At 57.5% G+C, this 20,247-nt stretch overlaps 8 protein-coding genes and 1 non-coding gene across 9 annotated transcripts; 4 read left to right on the forward strand and 5 right to left on the reverse strand.

The window, feature by feature from the left end:
* Positions 1–102: 102 nt before the first annotated feature.
* V1518DRAFT_415695 (uncharacterized protein) lies at positions 103–903 on the reverse strand. Its single transcript, XM_066903879.1, has 3 exons — positions 796–903; positions 653–741; positions 103–600 (listed from the first exon to the last, which is right to left on the reverse strand). The coding sequence occupies exons 1-3, from the start codon at positions 850–852 to the stop codon at positions 138–140; spliced, it is 609 nt and encodes a 202-aa protein (XP_066759734.1). The 5' UTR covers positions 853–903; the 3' UTR covers positions 103–137.
* Positions 904–1,004: 101 nt separating this feature from the next.
* Positions 1,005–2,164, forward strand: V1518DRAFT_415698 (uncharacterized protein). Its single transcript, XM_066903880.1, has one exon. The coding sequence runs from the start codon at positions 1,118–1,120 to the stop codon at positions 2,132–2,134; it is 1,017 nt and encodes a 338-aa protein (XP_066759735.1). The 5' UTR covers positions 1,005–1,117; the 3' UTR covers positions 2,135–2,164.
* A 393-nt stretch (positions 2,165–2,557) lies between these two features.
* On the forward strand, positions 2,558–5,032 carry V1518DRAFT_250078 (uncharacterized protein). The gene is made up of 3 exons (XM_066900997.1): positions 2,558–2,659; positions 2,713–2,806; positions 2,853–5,032. Exons 2-3 carry the CDS (start codon positions 2,713–2,715, stop codon positions 5,003–5,005), a joined length of 2,247 nt encoding a protein of 748 aa, XP_066759736.1. The 5' UTR covers positions 2,558–2,659; the 3' UTR covers positions 5,006–5,032.
* Positions 5,033–6,846: 1,814 nt separating this feature from the next.
* V1518DRAFT_427029 (Alg9-like mannosyltransferase family-domain-containing protein) lies at positions 6,847–8,744 on the reverse strand (the record flags this gene model as incomplete). The annotated part of the gene is made up of 6 exons (XM_066906017.1): positions 6,847–7,879; positions 7,930–8,057; positions 8,105–8,286; positions 8,336–8,404; positions 8,457–8,582; positions 8,633–8,744. The coding sequence occupies 6 exons, from the start codon at positions 8,742–8,744 to the stop codon at positions 6,847–6,849; spliced, it is 1,650 nt and encodes a 549-aa protein (XP_066759737.1).
* A 1,191-nt stretch (positions 8,745–9,935) lies between these two features.
* On the reverse strand, positions 9,936–10,041 carry V1518DRAFT_t32. Its single transcript has one exon. It is a non-coding gene; the product is annotated as a tRNA-Pro (tRNA).
* A 478-nt stretch (positions 10,042–10,519) lies between these two features.
* On the reverse strand, positions 10,520–12,335 carry V1518DRAFT_441248 (major facilitator superfamily; the record flags this gene model as incomplete). The annotated part of the gene is made up of 4 exons (XM_066906425.1): positions 10,520–10,836; positions 10,888–10,911; positions 10,936–11,669; positions 11,730–12,335. 4 exons carry the CDS (start codon positions 12,333–12,335, stop codon positions 10,707–10,709), a joined length of 1,494 nt encoding a protein of 497 aa, XP_066759738.1. The 3' UTR covers positions 10,520–10,706.
* A 3,133-nt stretch (positions 12,336–15,468) lies between these two features.
* On the forward strand, positions 15,469–17,443 carry V1518DRAFT_415718 (4-AMINOBUTYRATE aminotransferase). The gene is made up of 2 exons (XM_066903881.1): positions 15,469–16,978; positions 17,035–17,443. Exons 1-2 carry the CDS (start codon positions 15,526–15,528, stop codon positions 17,100–17,102), a joined length of 1,521 nt encoding a protein of 506 aa, XP_066759739.1. The 5' UTR covers positions 15,469–15,525; the 3' UTR covers positions 17,103–17,443.
* Positions 17,444–18,868, forward strand: V1518DRAFT_415723 (uncharacterized protein). Its single transcript, XM_066903882.1, has 5 exons — positions 17,444–17,617; positions 17,675–17,691; positions 17,803–17,874; positions 17,936–18,022; positions 18,072–18,868. The coding sequence occupies exons 1-5, from the start codon at positions 17,600–17,602 to the stop codon at positions 18,613–18,615; spliced, it is 738 nt and encodes a 245-aa protein (XP_066759740.1). The 5' UTR covers positions 17,444–17,599; the 3' UTR covers positions 18,616–18,868.
* V1518DRAFT_415724 (HAD-like domain-containing protein) lies at positions 18,716–20,085 on the reverse strand. Its single transcript, XM_066903883.1, has 4 exons — positions 19,723–20,085; positions 19,620–19,660; positions 19,038–19,557; positions 18,716–18,988 (listed from the first exon to the last, which is right to left on the reverse strand). The coding sequence occupies exons 1-4, from the start codon at positions 19,763–19,765 to the stop codon at positions 18,864–18,866; spliced, it is 729 nt and encodes a 242-aa protein (XP_066759741.1). The 5' UTR covers positions 19,766–20,085; the 3' UTR covers positions 18,716–18,863.
* Between the last annotated feature and the right edge of the window lie 162 nt (positions 20,086–20,247).

Raw genomic sequence — 20,247 nt, forward strand, 5'->3', positions numbered from 1 at the left:
GTGGGGGTGGCCGATATCGGCATTGCAACTGCGCGCAGTACCACCGGCTACGAACGGAGGCTGAATTTTGGATGAGGCCGACACCGGCGCGCTACGGCAGAACAGAGTAGTAGCAAATGACTATTGACTACGAGGGACTATCGTTGCCGGGGCGGGTGTGGCTTTTGGTATTTGAAGCCGGTCGAACCGTCCGGGCCGCGCGGCATGCGCACGGCGGGGGCGGTCGGGGGCGCATATGTGTCGGCGGGCGTGCTTGCGAGGGAGGCGGAAGAAGGAGTAGATGCAGTGGTGTGTGGTGGCGGCCTCCGCTGGGTATTGCGATGTATGGTGGTGGAAGGAGTGGGCGCGACAGATGTGGCAGATGGGCCGAAGATGTTTTCTCTGGCGGCGCGGTACTTTGCTTCCTTGTCGCGGCGGACGCGATCCATGCGGTCCGCCTCGGACTCGCCGGGACGGGCGTCGGAGAGGGAGGGCGGGGGGGAGGCGGTTGCGGAGGCGGAGTCTGGCGCGCGTTTGAGGATGCGGAGTTGAGGGCGGTACTGGGACGATGTGGGCGCGGGGACGGGGGGAAGTGCGGAGGAAGGAGGGAGGTGACCAATGCTGGGGTAGGAGTGAGTCGTGGAGTAGGAGCGAGGTGAAGTGGAGTACACACGTGGGGCGGGTGGTGTTGGAGGGTGGCGCTGCCGGGGGAAAGAGAGAGCGGAGCTGGTCGGGGGAGTCGACGACGAGGACGCCGGGGGTCTTGAGAGGGGTGAGCGAGCAGTCACATAGGCAGCAGTTACAGAAGACACTCACAGCCGGGCTGCCGGTCCAGTCGTCGCTCCACGCGTCGGGCTGCTGGGGTGATGGCATTATTGGCGGTGTGGAGATGCGCTGGGAGTCGCGACGAGCGGCGCAGCGCGGAGTGCGCTGTTGTGGGGCGCTTCCGCGGAAGCCCTCGGAACGCGCGCACCACAATAAGAGCGCGCCGCCCACTTCACCGCTCTCCCATCACCACCCCGCCATGGACGAGTCCCGCCTCCTCATCCAGACGCAGCTCGCGCCCAACTCCCTCCAGCACGCCACCGAGTATGTATATCCCTGCTCCGGTTGCAAGTCTCGCGTCTCCCGGTCCTCCATGGCAGACCTCCTCGCCGCTTTCACCTCTGTGTCCGATGGCCAGTTCATGCGCTCCTGCCAGCGCTGCCGCGCAAAGGGCATCCTGAACCGGCGCCGTCGCCGTGACGAGCTCGCTGCGGACGCGCCGGGTGGAATCGCCGCTACCGATGTTCACGAAGACGCCGATGACGATGACGACGCGCACGCCGCCACCGTCGACTTCCAGGCCCGCTGCGCCTCCTGGGAGGACTTCGCTGCTGCCCTCGCCGCCTTTATGGCCGCCCACGATCCCCATCCCGACTTCGATCAGCTCGTCCCGGCCGTTCGCTTCCGCATCACGCTCCTTGCCTCGGCGGTTCTTCCCCGCAACGCTGCCTGCCCCGCCCGCACCGTCGACGCTGTCGTCCGCGACACTCCAGAGTCCCAGAAGCTCGCCGCGCTCATGCTCCGCGACGCTCTCTTCGACGCTACTGGCTACTTCTTCCAGTTGCGCAAAGGCGGCCGGCCGCACCCCGACGGCGGCAAGTACAACTTCTCGTGCTCCCGTGCGGAGGAGCGCAAAGGCGCGTACGACCGCACAAAACGCATGCGCGACGTCGGCGGCGTGCGCCAGCGCCGCACAAAGGCGCGCGACTTCTTCCGGTGCGAGGGTCGTGTTATGATGTGCTTCTCGCGCACGAATTCGTGGATCACCATCGTCTATGCCCACAAGCGGCACGTCGCGACCCCCAAGATCCACGAAAAGAAGGACAAGCCTGATGGTATCGGCTCTCCGCAGTCCACGACGCACGCCTCCTCTTCACTCCCCGCACCGGCGCTTAACCTCCTACCCGTGCCCGGCCCGTCCGCGCCGCTGCACCACCTTCACCACCATCTACTCTCGTCGCCGCTCGACCCGCAGACGCAGATCGACCCTGCACTCATGGAGGCCGAGGTGATCGCTGCCGCAGCCGCGGCCGTGCAGCAGCATCACCAACAACAGCAGGGCGGCCCACACCATGGTCAGTATGATGGCGGCGAGTACTCGTTACAGTAGTTTGTTGTCCAATTTTCGCATTCGGTACCCGTCCGTGCGCATGCAGTCTTGCAGTAGCGCTAAAGCCTAATGCCGTACCGCCGCACTAGTGCCCCCTAGCGCATCCGGGTACGCCCCTGGTGGCTCTGGCCCGCCCCCGCCCGGGGTGGGCCATTCACACAGTGGATTGCCACCGTATGTCGTACGACGACGAGAACACGCATCCACGCTATGAATGCAGTCTATGCCGCGCACTGCCTGCTCTGCGAGGCTGTGAGCCACCCAGCTAAAGTTTAGCGCGGCGGTCCGTGCGTGGTATCACACTCGCCGGCGTGTGGCGCTCGGCTGTACTGTGGCGCGCGTCGGCGGTGCCGTGGCTGGCGCGTGGCTGTGCGCGCAACAGTCGGACGATCGTTCTTCCTCGTTTCTGCGTCTCCACCGCGGCCTCCCCCCACGTCCCTCGGCCCCCCTCCATCCCCGCCGCCTTCGCCACCCCCGGCGGCCTGCTCGCACTGTTTGCCGGCCGTCCTCCGCGGCCCCGCACTTGTGCGTCCGCCCCCGCTCTTCCCCTCGTGTTCGCGCTCATTACTTATCGCCAGATGTGCATGCCATCTCCCCTCGCCAAGGCTGCTTCCCGGCAGCAACACCGCGCCCCGGTCGCCTCCACCCGCAAGTCCACATCCGACAGGAACCGTGAGTGCTCCGATTTGTCGTGCTGCTCGTGTACTTATTCTCCCAGGCGACCGCTTCAGCAGCTCCGAGGAGCTCGCCCACATCAAGCAGCGCCAGGAAGAGCTCGCCGACGACTACAAGTGCTGCGCACAGCGCCTGCTTCGCATCTCCCAGGACCGCTGCGACGCGCAGATTGCGCTCCTGAAAGAATCGTCCTGGCCCCCATCCTCGTCCGCCGCCGCGCAGCTGCTCGACAACCTGCTCGACCCGTACAAGCAGTCTCGCGCATTGAGGGTGCGCCAGGCCACGCGCATGCGCCAGCTCGAGCGCGACAAGATCGCGGCCGTCACGCGTGCAGGGCGTGAGCTTATCTGGGTCGCGCATCTCGCGCGCAAGTTGGACGTGCAGCAGGACATGATTAAGCACGCTGGCTCGCGGATAGAGCAGCTGTACAGAGAGTATAGGTATGAGGCTGCCATGCCGGAGGCAGAGGTAAATATCGGTGCAGTCGATGTCAAATCGGGGCCTATCGTCGCGACATTGTTGCCGGATGGGGGATTTGATGATCCCGGGGGGCTTGGTGTTATTGACGATGACGAGGACGATGTGTACACTGCACAGAAGCACGCATTTGACGATGCGGTCGGCCAGATGATTGGTGCCATGGCCGAAGACAATACCATTGATGCGCTCTGTGCTGCCGCGTCTTTCATCGAAGGCGCCTCCGATGACTACGCCCGCCCGTTCGCACAGCTACCTCCTCGAGGTGGTCGAATAACCAAGCCGCGACGGAAAATGCACTCTGCGACAGCTAAAGCAGCGCTCGACTCCGCTGGGGCCGCGAGCGGTATGTCGCCGTCAGGCGAAGATCACAACCTCACGCCCGTGCAGACACCGCCCGCGCCGACTACCGTCTCCGCGCCGCCGACACCTGTCGTGCAAGCTATCCCTGCTACACAGTTCTACGGCGCCGCAGCACACGCGCACCTGGACGCGATTACTATCTCGCCCAACCCATTGCCGACCGCACCGCCGACCTCGTCGCCATCGAGCGAGCAGAGCGGGCAGTTCAAACCAGCATACTCGCCATCACAGTCACAGCAACCACAACAGCAGAAGTCGATTCTGACGCTTCCGGTTCTACCAGCACCACAGCAACCTGCTACGCCGGCGACAACGACGATACAGTACATCACCGCGCCGACATACTACCAACAACCACAACCACAACCACCGCCGCTGACCCCTGATCCACAGCACCCACAGCTGCAGACATATCAACCTGCATACTACACGGCACCGCAGATACCAATACACACACGACCTGCGCTGCCCCTTCCATCGCAAACAAACGAAGCGGCGTGCACCGCACCGGCACCGGCACCGGCGCCGGTACCGTCGCCGTCGCAGCAGCAATACAAGGTGCCGTATGTACCGCCGCAGCCGCCGGTGCAACAAGCAGAGGCGTATCGGTATCAGCAGCCGCAGCCAGCGCCTGCGGGGCAGTACTACGCGACCTACGCGCCATCATCGCAGTATGCGATCGCGGGTTATGCCCCACCTCTACCGCCGCAGCCGATGCAGGTGCAGGTGCCGGTGCAGCCTGCACAGCAACAAATAGCACCACAGCCGATACATCAGCAGCAGCATTCGCCAGCGACGCAGTACACGGTGTACTACGAGCAACACGTCGCCGCCCCCCCGCCGCAACAACCGGCGCCGCCATACCAAGCCACGACAGCGGTCGTGTACCATGACACCGGACACGCCCGCACCGGGGAGTATCCGACGTTCGCGCGGAGCGAGTATGGGCAGCAGCAACAACAACAGCAGCAGCAGTGGTGGTCGCAGTATGGGACACAGCAGCAGCAGCCTCAATACCAACCCAGCGCACCAGAAGGCTACGCGCAACCGCAGGTGTATCAAGCACAAGCACAGCCGACGCAGCCGACGCAACAGGAGTATTACGCGCAATATCCGAGCGCCGTGATCGCGCCGCCTGCAATTCGCGCGCAGCAGCAAATGCTACCGCAGGGCTACTACACAACCACGTCAACCATCACAACCGAGCCCGCGCCGACGTCAGTACCGCCCTCGCAGCAGCAGCAGTACGCCGCGCCGGTGGAGTACACCGGATACCACCAACCCCAGACATATTACACCCCCGCGCCACAGCCGTCGGGCCAGCAGCAGCATCAGCATCATCATCGTCCGTATTAGAGCATGTTTGGCATGTATCTGTAAAGTTGGATTCTTGTGTTTTTTGTACTTTGTTCAGGCGTTTGTGTAAGTGTATATTAATGTGCTTTCAAAAATTGGATGGTTGTGTAGTTTAGATAGTTTGACGACAAATTTGTTCTGTTGCGCAAGTTTTGGCAGGGTGCATACATCTCGTCGATGGTAGCGTAGGAAGAGCTCCGAGTCATAATATCGGAGCAAAGTCTGTTCCATGTCCTCGTTCATCAGCTAAGCGAGCGTGAATTGCCCCCTACTACGCCTGAAAGCGAGGGCGAAAGTGTGACATGCGTGGTGGCTGGCGGAAGGTAGGTAGGTAGATATAGAACCAGCGCAGGCTAGGTAACTAGCGATAGGTGTTTAGTGAGTACTAGCGCTAGCGTCCACCGGTAGATCACTACCTCCCTAAATACAGACGCTTGTTTACTGTGCATCCATCAGCAGCCGTTGTATTTCTCCTTCTGCATCACATCTCGCCCGCCGTCTACGTCGACGGAACGACAAGCGGTGTGAGCTAGCTTGTGTGTGATAAATTGAAACGTGTACATACATCACGCCTATCGAATGGGCTCAATAACTGCAAACGTTCTCTGCACGAACGACTGAGTGTGCGTTGTGTGCGTGCGTGCTATGTATGCATCTGTGATGATGTTACCGACTGGCGAGCGCAGCCAAACGTGCGGGATGGGGGCGGAGCTGGTGGTGATTGGCCTCTCGGGTTCTCGCGATCTGTACCCTGGAGCAGAGCCCGGTTGCGCCGGCTAGCGAGGTAGCTTTCTTTCCCCCGCCTTCCCCCCACTCCCCTTCCCTTCCCCGCGTGAAGCGCGCTTGGAATGCAAAGTGGATTGCTGCGTACTGGCATGTCAAATGTGTGCCGTAACGACCCCCAACCAGCGCATGGGCAATGAGAGAGCCTACCAGCCTTGCATCGCCGGCGCGCAAACTGCAACACAAGTGCCGATCTCAAGCTCCAGACAGCCGCTCCAGCGCAGGACAGAAGCAGAAGACACACATATCCAGCAGGCGACTCGGTCTCTCGTGCCCGCAGGACGCCCGCCTTGGCTTCCGTCGTGGAATTACAAAAACCGACAGTTTCCGCTTTGTTTTTAGCCTGTCGTGCGGCGATCACAGATACATATCTCTCACTTTCTCATTGGCATCGCCCAGTACGTCGTCGCGCCGCGTGAGAGCTGAGCAGTCACAATGCAGCAGCACGCGCACACTGCAATTCTAAACAGAGAGTCGCGCGCTCACGCGGAAATGCGCGGCGTATGCAGATACGGGTAGGGTACAAGCCGCACAGCCGCAGACTGCGCACTGCACATGGCGGCCTGAGAACGAGGCTGCACCACCGCGGCCCCCTCTCCGCCACGCCGTGCTCTTCGCCTTCCTCGTGAGCACTGCTGCATCACAGAACGAGATCACAAGAACCGCAGAGTCGGCGAGGCCCGCCGACCGTGCCGCGCACGCCCGCCGCGCTTGATGCTCAGCCACATGCAGCGCGATCGATGCAGGTACAGCGGTTAGAGTTTGCCGCTCCGCAGATGGCACCCATGTGCGTGCATGCGTTTGCGTGCCACGTGCACCCGGCGCGGCCCGCTGGAAATTGGTCTCTGGTTAAAGTTTGCGCTATGGCTGTCCGGGCCATTTCCGCCGAACCCGTTGTCACACGCCTCATCGACTGCTACGAACGGCGGTCGGCCGCGTGTCGCCACACGAACGAACGCGCTGCCAAGAAGGCGCACATGTGGTCTCCGCGATTCACTTCTCGCGCAATGCTCATTCTTTATACACTATGCAACTATATATTAACAAAAATGCTTCAGTCATGAGTCCCGTAGTAATATCTCCCAAACGCCTAGTCCCGGTCTATTTTGCGTGTATATGAGTTTCATCTTCTCCCATCGACCCAGCGACGTGTCGCCACCCTTCTCGTACACGGCTTGCTCGTAGTCCACCCCGAGGTCGTCCAGGTTCAGGTGCTTCTTGTACGTGTAGTCCAGCTTCAAACAAAACGGGTTATCCGGCGTGTCGGAGAATTTGTACAGGGATTTGCTCGAGATCGGCGCGACGAGGAGTATATCCGGCATCGCCTCGCCCCGCGGGCGCGCCACATCTGCACGCCACGCGACGAGGTCGACGAGCAGAGCGCGCACAATCGCATAGTCCGACCCCATCATGTCCCACACGCGCACGCCCCGGCTGTCGCTGCCCGTCGCTTCCCGCGCCGCCTGTACAATCTCCGACAGCTCCGTCTCGTTTGACACCCCGCCGCGGTGGATGTACGTGATGGGTGCATCGCCCAGCAGCCAGTCCGGCGGCGAGTAAGTTTTCCACCAGATCACGTCTGTCGTCATCGCGAGCCGCTGCGCCACGTATGTGCCCTGTGTCAGCACGACGCCGCCTTGGTGGTATATCCCAAAGATTAGTGCCAAACTGACGTTGAACACCACAATCACGCCAATCAAACTCCACTTAAGCGCCTTCCGTGACAGAATGAGCTGTGGTATCGACGTCGCCGTCAAAAACAATGGCACCGCGGGTAGCAAGAACCGCGCCTCCTGGTGTCTAAACAGCGACAGCGCAAGCGTGCCCGACACCGCGGACAAGAACGAAATCGACAGCTGCGGTCGGATAAGAAGCAAATACGGGCCCAGCAATATCGGAAGATTAACCAGCACATGCGTGTACAGTGGGTGCAGTCCGTGCTTTGCGAGGTTCTCCGTCTGCGAGTTGTACAGGATGTTGTTGAGCGGCGTGATCACCATCGTCGGGGACTCGTAGTAGCGCGTGTCGATGTAGATTGCCAGCGCAGACATGGCAAGGCCTGACATCGCAATGAAGAAAATCGATTGAGGGCTGCGAAGTTAGTACCATCGCGATCTATGAACCGACAGAGACAAACATACAACTTGCGGAATTGCGGAATGAGGTATACACCCGGTAGAATAAGAAACGCCGGGAACGTAATGCGGTTGAACATGCCCAGGGCAACTAACGAGCCGAGTACTGTGCACGACCAAAACTGCGACGTGCGCTGCGCCTGTCAGCACTTCTCCAGCTATTATGCGATCGGACACATACCCCGAAGTTCCTGAACGAGATCCGCTTGATGAGCACGAGCGACCAGAGCACGAGAATCGTCTCCACCGAGTTTGAAAAGGTGTGCGTCTGGTACGTCCATGTCACGTATGAGCTCGCGACGAAGAGAAGGTAGTGCGCCCTGATCTTTGGCGTGTTGCCGAGCTCCTGCAGCGCCCAGTCCTCTACTACAGTTAGCCAACGGCGCCGACACACCACGAATGGAACACGTACCCAAGCAGAACGAGATCAGGAAGAAAAACATTCGCAGGAAGTAGTACACGATGACGGGATTGGCCTCCACTGTGCACCATGTAAGTATCCACAGTTACTCAGAAATCACGCATAAACGTACAGTCAAAGACCCACCGCAAGATGGTCATGGGAAAGCCATACGCGAACCACAGCGGCAGAATGCTGCGTATCGGCGTGTCGCCCGTGAACTCCCACGTCTTGAACACGTCCCATCCGAAGATGTCGCCTGCGCGCGTGTTAATCGAGTCGCGCGCAAGACGCAGTTGGGCTACCCACCTGCAATGACCTCCGGTCCCTGGAAGTGCTCGTCCGGGTGAATGTAGGACGGGCAGACGGTGAAGTAGAACCGCACGATCAGCAGCAGCAGGTATGCAAGTTTCCACGACATCGTGCAGCGAGCAGGGTGCGCATGCGTCGATACGAATACCGCGTCACGGCTAGGAGTGGCAGGTTGGCGGGTGGGGACAGGCGTGAAGCGGGAGAGCACAGCGGTTGGGGACGCACGCAGTAGTCAGTCGTCTACTGGTGCCGTCCCCTTCACGGCCCTGACGAAACAGCACATTCTGATTGCGCCTTGACCCGCGTGTTGTTACTGCGCCAGACCCGGCCTGCACGCGTCTGCGTCTCCTTATGCTCCCCTTGCACTACGGACCACGCAGCCCATGCGCATTCTCTTGACTCCCAGTTCCTGGCATAAAGGGACCCTCAAGCCGCCCGCCCCGCATCCCGGGCTCGGCGCGCGCTGCCGCCAAACGCCCGAGCTCTGGTTCGCCGTCTTCCAGGTCGGCTTCTTCCCTTCTTCTCTATCACTCCTCCTCTTCCTCAGTCGCAGCACCCTGCTGACGGGTTGCGGCATTTTCCTCGCCTGTCGACACACCGTACGCGGTCAGCACCGCTGACCGCGCCCGAAGCAAGCCTCCCGATTTGATCAACCGCCTCAGTCGGCTCGCGCCGGCACACTCGCGTCATCTAACCCTGCGGTCCCCGCTATCATACGCGTATCCATCATGCATCCCTCGTGTCCGTCGCATGGAGCGTGTTCAGCCTCTTTCGTTGTCCCTACGTAGACGACGCGTCAAGACGGCGCATATTTCATACCCTTGTTGCCCGCAGGACCCGCTTTGTCTCTGCGCGCCCGAGTAAAATTTAGTGCACTGCTAGTTAGCCTCGGAGCCGCCTCGCGAGAGCGGGACGGGAGACCCTGACGGGCAGATCTGCAAAATTCACCGACGTGCTCGTTAGGGCTCGCCGCTCGCAAGTTCCACCCCCCTTCCCGCGCGAGCGACACACTGTTCTGATATCCCACGAACTAATCAAGGAGACGCTGGACTGAGGATCTGATAATCATACAGCCACTTCATACAACCGAGTAAAAATTATATGGGAGCGTCGCTGGGATCGAGCCAACGACAGCGCTGGAGCCATCATGAAGCGTCCCCGCCCAACAGCCCGGTCAACCGCTCCTGGCGCATAGCACCGCAGGCAGATTAGTGCTCTGTTTATATGATAACTGGAACGCCGCAGGACGCGCTTCCAAGCAACAAAAAAAATCCAGGAGAAAAAAATTTAAAAAAAAATGGGGGTCATCCCGGGCTCGATCCGGGGTCACCTGCAGTTTGCAAACACAAGTCCGCAGAGCTTCGTTGTCACCCGAAGCAGGCATACTACCACTATACTAATGACCCTAACTCGTTAGAAATCCAATTCATTGCTTTGCCAACTTCGTAAAAACAGAATTTGGAACGAGTAAAGTGATGGAGCAACATTAATATTGGAGCTAGCACTCTCTCTCGCCAGTATAGCATGTGAAGCGATATTTTCTCGTTCTTATTCAACTTTGGGAAGAATATGATCCCATCTCGCACGTGTAATGTGTGAGCTGTGAATTATGCTTGCCGTCGACTGCAACGCCGGCCGTGTCTCCCACGCCACGCTACCGTGTCTCCAGATACTTTGTCTACGCAAAACAGCATCACTCAACTATTGGCTCTATATAGAATTGCGCTTCTATAGAAATGGTAGAAAAACAAATAGCTTGTAGACAAGTGACTTTTGTGCGCCCACAATCTTGGGGACTCTGCGGCTCAGGCGCAGCAGCAGCATGGCCGACGCGTCTAGACAGGCAGGCAGACAGACACTGCAGCCGTCGCTTTAGCAGGGAACGTGGTCATGCAGATTGCATTTTTTTTTGTGAAATTGAAAAACTCTCAATAATCTAGTGATTGCAACTCATCTGCTCGTCGCTGTCCAGCAGCTATCGGCCGACCCACTGCTCAAACATACCGGCGCCCATATTATTACACAATCCAGCAACGAAAAACTAAGACTTGAACGCCAAAAGCATGCTGATTTATACCTCTACCTCCTTCTCTACCCTCTTCTCTCCACTATTTTCGATATCGACAGTATCCTCCTTTGCAGACTGCTCCTCACTCGCATCGCGCTGTACGTTCTCCGGCATGTCCAGCTCGCTTGTGGACCTCTCCAGTCGCGCAGCTCTCCGGTCCAGCCAGGGCCCGATTGCAACAAACACGCAGCCCAATGCAATACCGACGCTAGATAGTGCTATGGCGACATACCATGCGGCTCTGTATCCCGCAAGCAAGTCGGACTCGTCTGGGTCGCGCGCGACTTCAACGGAGCCGGCAATTCCAAGACCAAGCGCTATGGAGTAATTCACAACGGTACCAATCAGTGATGCGGCAAGGCCTTGGTAATGGTGAGGCATGGAGTCTGATAAAATAATAGTTCCAGAGGGGAACGACATGTCCATGCCGAACGGGGTGATGATGACTGACCACAATGATTGGAACCAATACGACTGGTCGACGGGAGTAGTTGCCATGAGAATATTTCCAACCGTGAACGCGACCATGGCGCACAGAATAACAGTGCGTGGACTTATCTTGCCGAGAAGATATCCCGTGAGCAAAGCCGCCACGCCACCTGAAATCGCAGCCGGCGACTGGCAAGCGGTGACGACGAGTGCGGAGTGATGCCGCAAATTGAGCGAGAATACCCACCAGTAATACAACCAAATGCCAAACGAGCTCCAGCCCAGAGCAATGCACGCAAAGACCAATGCCGTGTTTGCCGACAGATCGCGGAAAGGCACGATAGGGAACCGCGTGATTGGGTGCAGCTCGAACCGCACAAAGACAGCAAACAGAAGCACGCCAAGAATGAGAAGAACGATGGTGTCGCCCGGCGAATCCTTCCAACCGACGGAAGGCGCTTGGTTCAGACCGACGTTGACGAGAACCAGGCCACCGACACCAAGGATCGTGCCAACAACGTCCAGCTCCAACACGATCTGCATGAACTTTGACGGCACGGCATGGCCGTCGCTGGCGGAGAAATCGAATCTCTTGACGTTGTCGAGCTCCTTCGGGATCACGAAGAAGCACGACACGAAGCAAACCGCCAGCGATGCTGCAAGCCACCAGAATGACCATGGCCACCACACAAACTCTGAGAAGATGGCCATCATGAGCGAGCCGATCACGTAGCCGACAGGCGCGCACGCGCCGAAGATGCAAAACACCATGTTCTTGCGCGATGACCCGTTGGGATACGACCGTCCGAGCAGCGCAAGTCCATTAGGCAGCAGAATAGCAGGCCCGAGACCCTGCAGCGCGCGAAAGACGTGGATCAGAATAGGGGACGAACAGTATGCTGCGAACCCAGTGATCAGCGACGAGAGCGCGAACCAACCGTAGCCGATGATGAAGAGCTTTCGCGTGCCGTACACGTCGCCCCATCTGCCAGCAGGCAGGATGAAGGTGCCCACAGTCAGCGAGTAGGCTGCGGTGAACCACGACAGCTCGCCGGGCGAGGAGAGCGCGAAGAAGTCGCCGATGATGCCGACTGCGGCGACGGTCTGCGCGAGACAGGCCTGTGTGAAGAGGTGGGCGCAGGAGATGAGCGTGACGAAGGCGATCTCACGCACGAGACCGAAGTCTGCGTAGTATATCGTCATGACGGCGCTTCTGGCGACTCCCGCCCGTGCGAGACGGCCACACGCGACATATTGTACTCCGTCCGGGTCGCCACAGGGAGCAGCCGAAGGACAGAACTGAGCCCGCGACGAGAAGCATCCGACACGGCGTCGGATGGGATAGGGACACCTACCGGAGTTAGCGAGCCCCGGCACACCGATTGTACGCGCGCAGAGGCCCCGCTGTCCGAGGTCCCGAGGATGACTAACGCGCGGCCGGGCGCGGGGCTTCCGCGCTGGGCGGAAGCGCGGGGAATTGCGGGGAAGCCCGTTTGAGTTTCGAGAGGCGTGTGGCGCGGCTAGGCCCATCGCGTGCAAATGAACTGCGCTGTCGCCGCGGCTCTAAGGTCGCGCAGGACAGCGCGCTCGGCAGCCGGATCGGCAGCCGGACTTTAGCCCTTGACGGTGGTCTCGACGCTGGCTCCGTAATGTGGCATCTGCGGGCGGAGGTCGTTTGTGTAAATTCAGGCGGAGCACGACGAGGTCCATTGTTGGAAAGACGCGAGCTTGGCTGGCACTGATTTCAAATCGAAGACTACCTGCAGCGCAGGCACACGTAGGCTCTTGAAATCCAACCTCGATTCTTCCGCTGGGTCTTTGATTCAGGTGCCAGACTTGAAGACAGAAATGAAGGACTGAAGATTGCTTCGTGCGAATGTGCGTACGCGTGAGAGGACCAATCCTCTCGACAGCGCACGGCCACCGCCCAACTTCGCCTGTTGACCACCCACTACCCACTTACCGTCTGCACGAAGTGCAAAAAAGGTGCAAACTTAAGAAGAGCACCTACGATTCCAGCGTGGTCTCCCACCGCAGTACTAAGTAGGCCCAAAGGAGCTTAACGTGTGTTGATCGGACGGGAAACAGTGCTTTCTCCTTGGTATGGCCCTTCCTGGCTTTTTTCGTCGCATGGTGGGCCGTATCATGTGGACGAGAAGGACGAGGTGCCTAGGTTCAGGGTAGACAGCTGACGTACACTGTTGTTGACCGTCTTTGCAACAATAGGCTATTTAAGAACCACCTGCTATGTGAGCTGGAAGTAGATGCACGCGCGCGCAAATCACGTCTTCCAGGCTAGTTGCTTCGTTCACGCGTTCTCCCCATCCGCGTTCCAGCACTATTCCCACTGTGTCGAGATCATAGTGGCACTGCGGTCGATCATATTTGTCTTTCCATATATGATCGTTAAACTAATGGCTGTGCTACATGGAGCGGAAAAACACCCTTGAAATTAGGGCTCCTCGTAATTTTTCAGAGGTTAACCTGAAGTTCATTGACACTGAACTCTCGAGGTCATCCCCAACAGAACATGATATGTGCGCACACATCGCGCCGGCGGTTGCAATCAAGTACGAGAGATCACGACGCCGTCTGGGGGCCGACTGAGTTTCGTTGACAGTGCTGCGGCACTTCCAAAGCAGAACTGACAGCAAGCACTCTTGATATATACTCACGCTCACGCGCAAGACGACATAACACTTTCCGTCGTCTAGCGTGCGTCGATATGAATCGCACGCAAGTACGATAGCACTATTCACGGCACACCAGATGTCATAGCAACACAGCAAACTGCAACCGGCATATATAATCCGACCCGTGTAATAAAGGCGCACCAGAATGCCGATCAAACCGATTCGACACGCATCCCGGAGTGAGCAGAGCGCTTATCTAGACTAACTGGCTGTTCCAACGAATCTGATTGCTGGGTGGAGGGCAACTACACGCATGCTGTATGGGCAATTAGATATGAAGTGATAGCATTAGCAGCGGGGAAGTCAAACGCGAAGACGGACGGGAGAAAATAGCAGGGAGATCCAAGCAGAGAAAGAATCTGAATCGATGCTGACACAGAGTAAACAGCCAACGATATAACATAGGCAGTCACACGTGCGACGCGCTGCTTGAATGGAGCAAGCCATTCTCGATGGAATGACAGAAATGCAGATGGTATGATACTGTGCCAAAACTCGTTGAGTAATTTCGCTGAAGGAATTGCATGAGCAATGAGGTTAAATGGGCTAGAAACCGCGAGCAGCACGAGTCTTGACGTGGTTTGCGGGCTGTCGTTTGCAAACGAGCCGACCACACCCGTACGATGCGCGCGCAGCAAGCTGCAAAGTGATTGATATAATTTAGCGATATCATTGCAAACCTCCGGTATATTCTACTCGCCATAAAATAAAGGGAATACATCAGATATTCTGCGGCCGCAGGCTGGCACGTGACGACGTGTCGCGACGCGTTTGTCGGCCACGACCGCAACAAAGTAGCCATGCAGTTCGCGACTAAAATTTATTTCCGCAGCTAGCTTGCCAGATAGTATCGCAGTGCAACCCAGAGTTGCTATTTCAGACCGGCGGACCAACACAGACTAAGGCCATTGCAGGCCTACGAGCAGAAGTCTACAGTGCATGCTGCATTCTCTGGCGATTCAAGAAGCTCATCAGAACATGCGCTTTGTCATCCCACACAATATCAACAAAACACATCATGACTGGGTATGTGTAAACTACCTACGTATCACGCATGAATGAGCACGCGACCATGCCGCTACATGATACGGCCCTGTCTGTTGTGCGTATCCTTCGTTCGCAACAGATTTAAATTCTAAACACAGCAGAACTTCCAGCTACACACCCGGTATGATGATGCCCGCGCAGAGTGTTGCCAGATGGTCAGAAGCTCAACTCGCTTGGCGATCTGCGGCGTCTCAGGATCAGAGTAAGATAAGCGACAGCTCCACCAGCAACGCACACAGTGAGTTGCTGACAGGAGCACAATGCGCAGGACCTCGGAGCAAATCGCGGAGCGCAACGTGTGGGGAAGAGGTGTACGCAGCAGAACTGAGAACTGTGGGTGCAGGGGGCCTGAAATGGTAGCGTGCTGAAAAGCACGAAGAAGGCGCAGTCACGACGCCGGGCCGCCGTCACTGCTGCCTGAAAAGGTTCACGCAAACACCCGCTTGGGGCATTAGCCGCTACACACTTATGGCTCGTGCTTCTGAGCTAGTTGGTATAGGGAAGTGTGGCGCTGTCACTGCATCCGGTGCGGCTCCGTTGGGGACGCCGCACGCGCCTTGGAGCGCAGCTCACTAACTCGCTCATATATTCCCGTGCGTCCTCTGCCTTTTTCTTCTTGATCTGGTCCTGCGTACGAATTGAGAGTACAGGTCATGAGGAACTCGCTAATCCAGCGGACGTCTGCCAGCCTGCCGACCGCGCACACGCATGCCGCGCATACGCTCAGATCATCCGTCGTGAGCGCGCCCACAGCTTCCGTCAGCGCCCCCATCGCGTCGAAGTACTTCCCCAACGAACCCACGCGGCCGCAGCTCGTCACGCCCTTCCCGGGACCCAAGTCGAGAGAACAGCTTAAGTCGCTCGATAAAGTGTTCGACACAGGTGCGGCGTATTTTGTTGCAGACTACTGCAATAGCATCGGCAACTACCTCGCGGACGTCGATGGAAACTTATACCTTGATGTCTACGCGCAGATCGCGTCTATCTCGCTGGGCTATAATAACCCCAAGCTGATTGAGGCAGCGCGGTCGCCGGACATGATCGATGCAATCGTGAATCGACCTGCGCTTGCGTGCTTTCCAAGCAAGCAATACGAGATTATTCTCCGGGAAGGGATTTTGTCTGTTGCGCCTCGGGGGTTGGACAAGGTCTGGACGTCCATGTCGGGCAGCGATGCAAACGAAACGGCTTACAAGGCGGCGTTCATGTACCACCGTCTACAACAACGCGGGGGAGGGGACTTTACCGAGGCCGAGCGAACCTCGGCAATGGAGAACGAAGCGCCTGGTGCTCCTGATATCGCGATCCTATCCTTCCAAAGAGGCTTTCACGGACGATTATTCGGGTCCCTGTCGACCACGAGGTCGAATCCGATTCACAAGCTCGATATTCCAGCCTTCAAATGGCCAAAAGCACCATTCCCATCGCTGCGATATCCGTTAGACCAGTATGCAGCAGAGAACAGAGCGGAAGAGCAGCAGTGTCTCGCGGAGCTAGAGGCAGTCCTTGACGAATGGAAGTTTCGTGTGTCGGCCATCGTTATTGAACCAATACAGTCCGAGGGCGGTGACAACCACGCCACGCCGTTCTTCTTTCAGAACCTACGGCGAATCACGCGCGAGCGTGGAATTTTGATGATTGTCGACGAAGTCCAGACCGGCGTGTGCGCGTCCGGCGCATTCTGGGCGCACGAACACTGGGACTTGGATACGCCGCCCGACATCGTGACATTCTCGAAGAAGATGCAGGCGGCCGGTTACTACTACGGCAATCCTGATCTGCGGCCCAAGCAACCGTTCCGGCAGTTCAATACGTGGTGCGGAGACCCGTCCAAGGCGATCATTGCCCGAGCTATTATCACCGAGATTCGTGAGAACAAGTTGGTCGAACACGTCTCGCGCGTGGGCAAGTATCTGTACGAGAAGCTGGAAGCCGTACAGCAGAAATACCCAGACAAGATGGTTAGTCTGCGTGGAAAGAACATGGGTACCTTCATCGCGTGGGACATGGCGAGCACAGAGGCGCGGAACAAGTTCCTGGTGGACATGAAGGCGTTCGGTGTGAACGTTGGCGGTTGTGGACAGAAGTCTGTGCGGCTGCGACCAAGTATGTCATCATGTCAGGGGATTGGTAGAAGAGTCACTACTAACGCATTTGTGCAGTGCTTGTGTTTGAGGAAACGCACGCCGACATCCTCGCGGACGCGGTCGAGAAGGCGCTCAGCGTATGAACGACAGACATGTCTCGTAGCACAGAGAGAATGAAGTGCGCGGCCCAGCAACGCTGCGGTTTGCGCCTCTGTCGCCCGCTTCCTAGCCTCCCCCGCTTGGCATGAGTAATTCACGATCGTTTGAAAGCCGGCGATGTAGTGTGACGCAGAAGTTGGTGGGGCACTAACGGCAGCAATCGCGTGGTGCGCTGCCGTTGCCCAGTTCGAGACATCCTACGTCATAGCCGCGCACACTTCTGCCGCACAGTTGTGCCGCAAGCGTAGTGCTTCAACGAGCACCTTTGCAAGCGGAAACTCCACAAGAGATCCAGCCAAAATTTTGGCGATACGAACTGTGACCGTTGCTTAAATTGATCCGCACCCGCTTCTCGTGTCTGTTCTTCAGTCCAGCGGCACTTACTGTCCACGCGTTGTTCACGCGTTTATCCGCATTTCCTCCACCTCGTATCTCTTTTTACAGTCATTCCCGTACCCGTCCTTAGTACCATCTTCTGATCATGGCAGTTCGCGCTCAAGTATGTCACTTTATTCGGTGACCACGGAGGATAAAGTGCTAACATTTGGCTATTCAGTTTGAGAACTCGAACGAGTAAGCACCGTCGCTATAGCCGTCATTCGCGAGAATTAGTCTTCTGGACCATTTCTCCCGTCGAGACGTTCGGGCCAGACTTGCCGATACTGACGTTTTCTGGCAATCTAGGATTGGCGTATTTGCCACTCTAACGAATTCATACTCGCTGGTTGCTGTTGGCTCGTCGGAGAACTTTTATAGGTTTGTACCAGAGGCTGTGCTAGGACGTGTCTGCAGTCTGCTGACGTGGATTGTGCTACAGTGTGCTAGAGGCGGAGCTTGGTGATGTCATTCCGATCTGCCATACTACCATCGGTGGTACCCGAATTATCGGCCGCCTGACCGCTGGGTATATTATTTTGTGATTAGTTGAGAGTGTCAGTATTAACGGACAGCAGAAACCGGAGAGGCCTGCTTGTGCCAACGTCTACCACCGACCAGGAGCTACAGCATCTGCGGAACTCGTTGCCGGACAGCGTACGCATCCAGCGTGTCGAGGAACGATTATCCGCGCTCGGCAACGTGATCTGCTGCAACGACTACGTCGCTCTTGTGCACCCTGACATCGAGCGCGAGACGGAGGAGTTAATAGCTGATGTGCTTGGCGTCGAGGTGTTCCGCCAGACCATCGCAGATAATGTGCTCGTAGGCTCGTATTGCGCGCTGAGCAACCAGGGCGGATTGGTGCACCCGCAGACGTCTATACAAGACCAGGACGAGCTTTCATCGCTACTACAAGTCCCGCTTGTCGCGGGTAGCGTGAACCGGGGTTCCGCTGTTGTCGGCGCGGGCATGGTCGTCAACGACTGGCTCGCTGTGACCGGTCTCGACACCACGGCGCCGGAGCTGAGTGTTATCGAGAGCATCTTCAAGCTGCAGGACGCACAGCAGGGTGCAATTGTCGGCTCCATGCGAGATACACTGATCGAGACCTACACGTGAGCGTACCTTGATGTGAGGACATTTTTAGACATCTTCTTTGCATCTAGAGATGGAAATAGTCGCGCGTGCTTCGTTACGATGCCTCTATGGGGAAATCACACCGACTGATCATCTTGTGTATATAAATTTTTTTCTAGCTCTGTTCTTGGTTATCATACGCACTGTAAGCTAAATATGTTGACGATCAAGCTCATATTGATGAAGGAAGAACGCCAGTCATGTACCAATACTAGTTTTCTTGTTTCTCATCAAAGCAGTTGCGTGAAGTCGGTGACTACGCGGTGGTATTCCTTGTCTTCGTCAGTCAATTTTGCATTGCCTGGCCGGTCGACGATGAATGCTTCGAGGCCCGCCTCTTTCGCCGCTTCGACTTCTGCAACAGGTCAATATTGTAAGATAAATTTCGGAGGGCCAGGACATACCCCGGACGTTGTCGCTGAGGAAGAGGATGTTACTCCGGTCGCCGTCGAGCTCGATACTATCCGCGATCTTGCTGTACGAATCCGGCTCGAACTTCATTCCAGCGGTGACAGTGTCGTAGTATCCCTGGATCACACGCGTGAGATCCCCGCGCTCCGTGTGGGAGAAGAACAGGATCTGCGCGTCGACTGAACCGGAGGAGTAGATATACAGATTCTTGCGCTCGGCAGGGCTCGTAGCCTGTACGGTCCACAGCCGGAATGCCTCATACACGTCGGGAAAGAGAGGTGTCTTGAGGACGCCGGATTTGAAGCCCTGGCGGAAGACGTATCCTTGGAGCGCCTTGAGTTCGGAGACTTTCTGGTCAGTGAGAGTGAGTTCCTTGATGTGGGCGTAGAGCGATTCGAAGGAGGTGCGCACGGAGGGCGCGAAGTCGTCGATGTAAGGCTGCAGGTCTGGCGGGGGCGAAGAGGAGAAGGAACGGTGGAGGACGGAGGGGAGTTCACTGAGAAAGTAGGGAAACTAGAGTAATAGGATCAGCAACTGTGACGGATCAGCGGGCAGAGCGGATTTTGAGGACGCACCATAACATCCTTTACGTAGGAGATGGGACACACCGTCCCTTCTGTGGACGAGAGTCGCGTTAGCTGGACATGCCCTTGGCCGAGAACGCAGAGATCAGCGTACCAATGTCGAGGACGATGTTCTTTTGAGTGATCGAGCTGCCCATTGTGATGTAATTCTGAGCGCGACGACGGAGCGGCAGGCGGCGGAGGCAAAAGAACACTTATAGGTAGACGCGTGCACTAGCACGAGCGCATGGTGAATTGAGTTAGCTGATAAGAAGGACCCGGCGCGTTGGTGCAGTGCGGAAGACGTTCTTGTGTCTCAGGGCACGCTTCCGCGAGCGTTCCCGAAGCCCTTCTTCGTCGCCCCTGCGTGCTCTGTGCGAAATATCACGCTATATTCTCGCCGTCGCGTCGCCGCAGACGAGGACAGGTGACAAAAAAAGAAACGAGCGGTCTCACTTTCTCGCCTCCTGAACTGCGCCGCCGCCGATCTCGCCCGGTGCCACCCTTCCTATCACGTCCTTGGCTCCAACGGCCTATAGCCAATGGCCGCACCGCCCCACTGGACGCCCCAGATCCAGCATCTTATCGCGTGCCGCCGACCCGACAAGTTCGCCACCGTGCCACTCCCGATATTAGTCCA

Source organism: Limtongia smithiae, assembly GCF_038497785.1.
Source record: "Limtongia smithiae strain NRRL Y-17922 unplaced genomic scaffold V1518scaffold_5, whole genome shotgun sequence".
NCBI lineage: Eukaryota > Fungi > Ascomycota > Lipomycetes > Lipomycetales > Lipomycetaceae > Limtongia > Limtongia smithiae.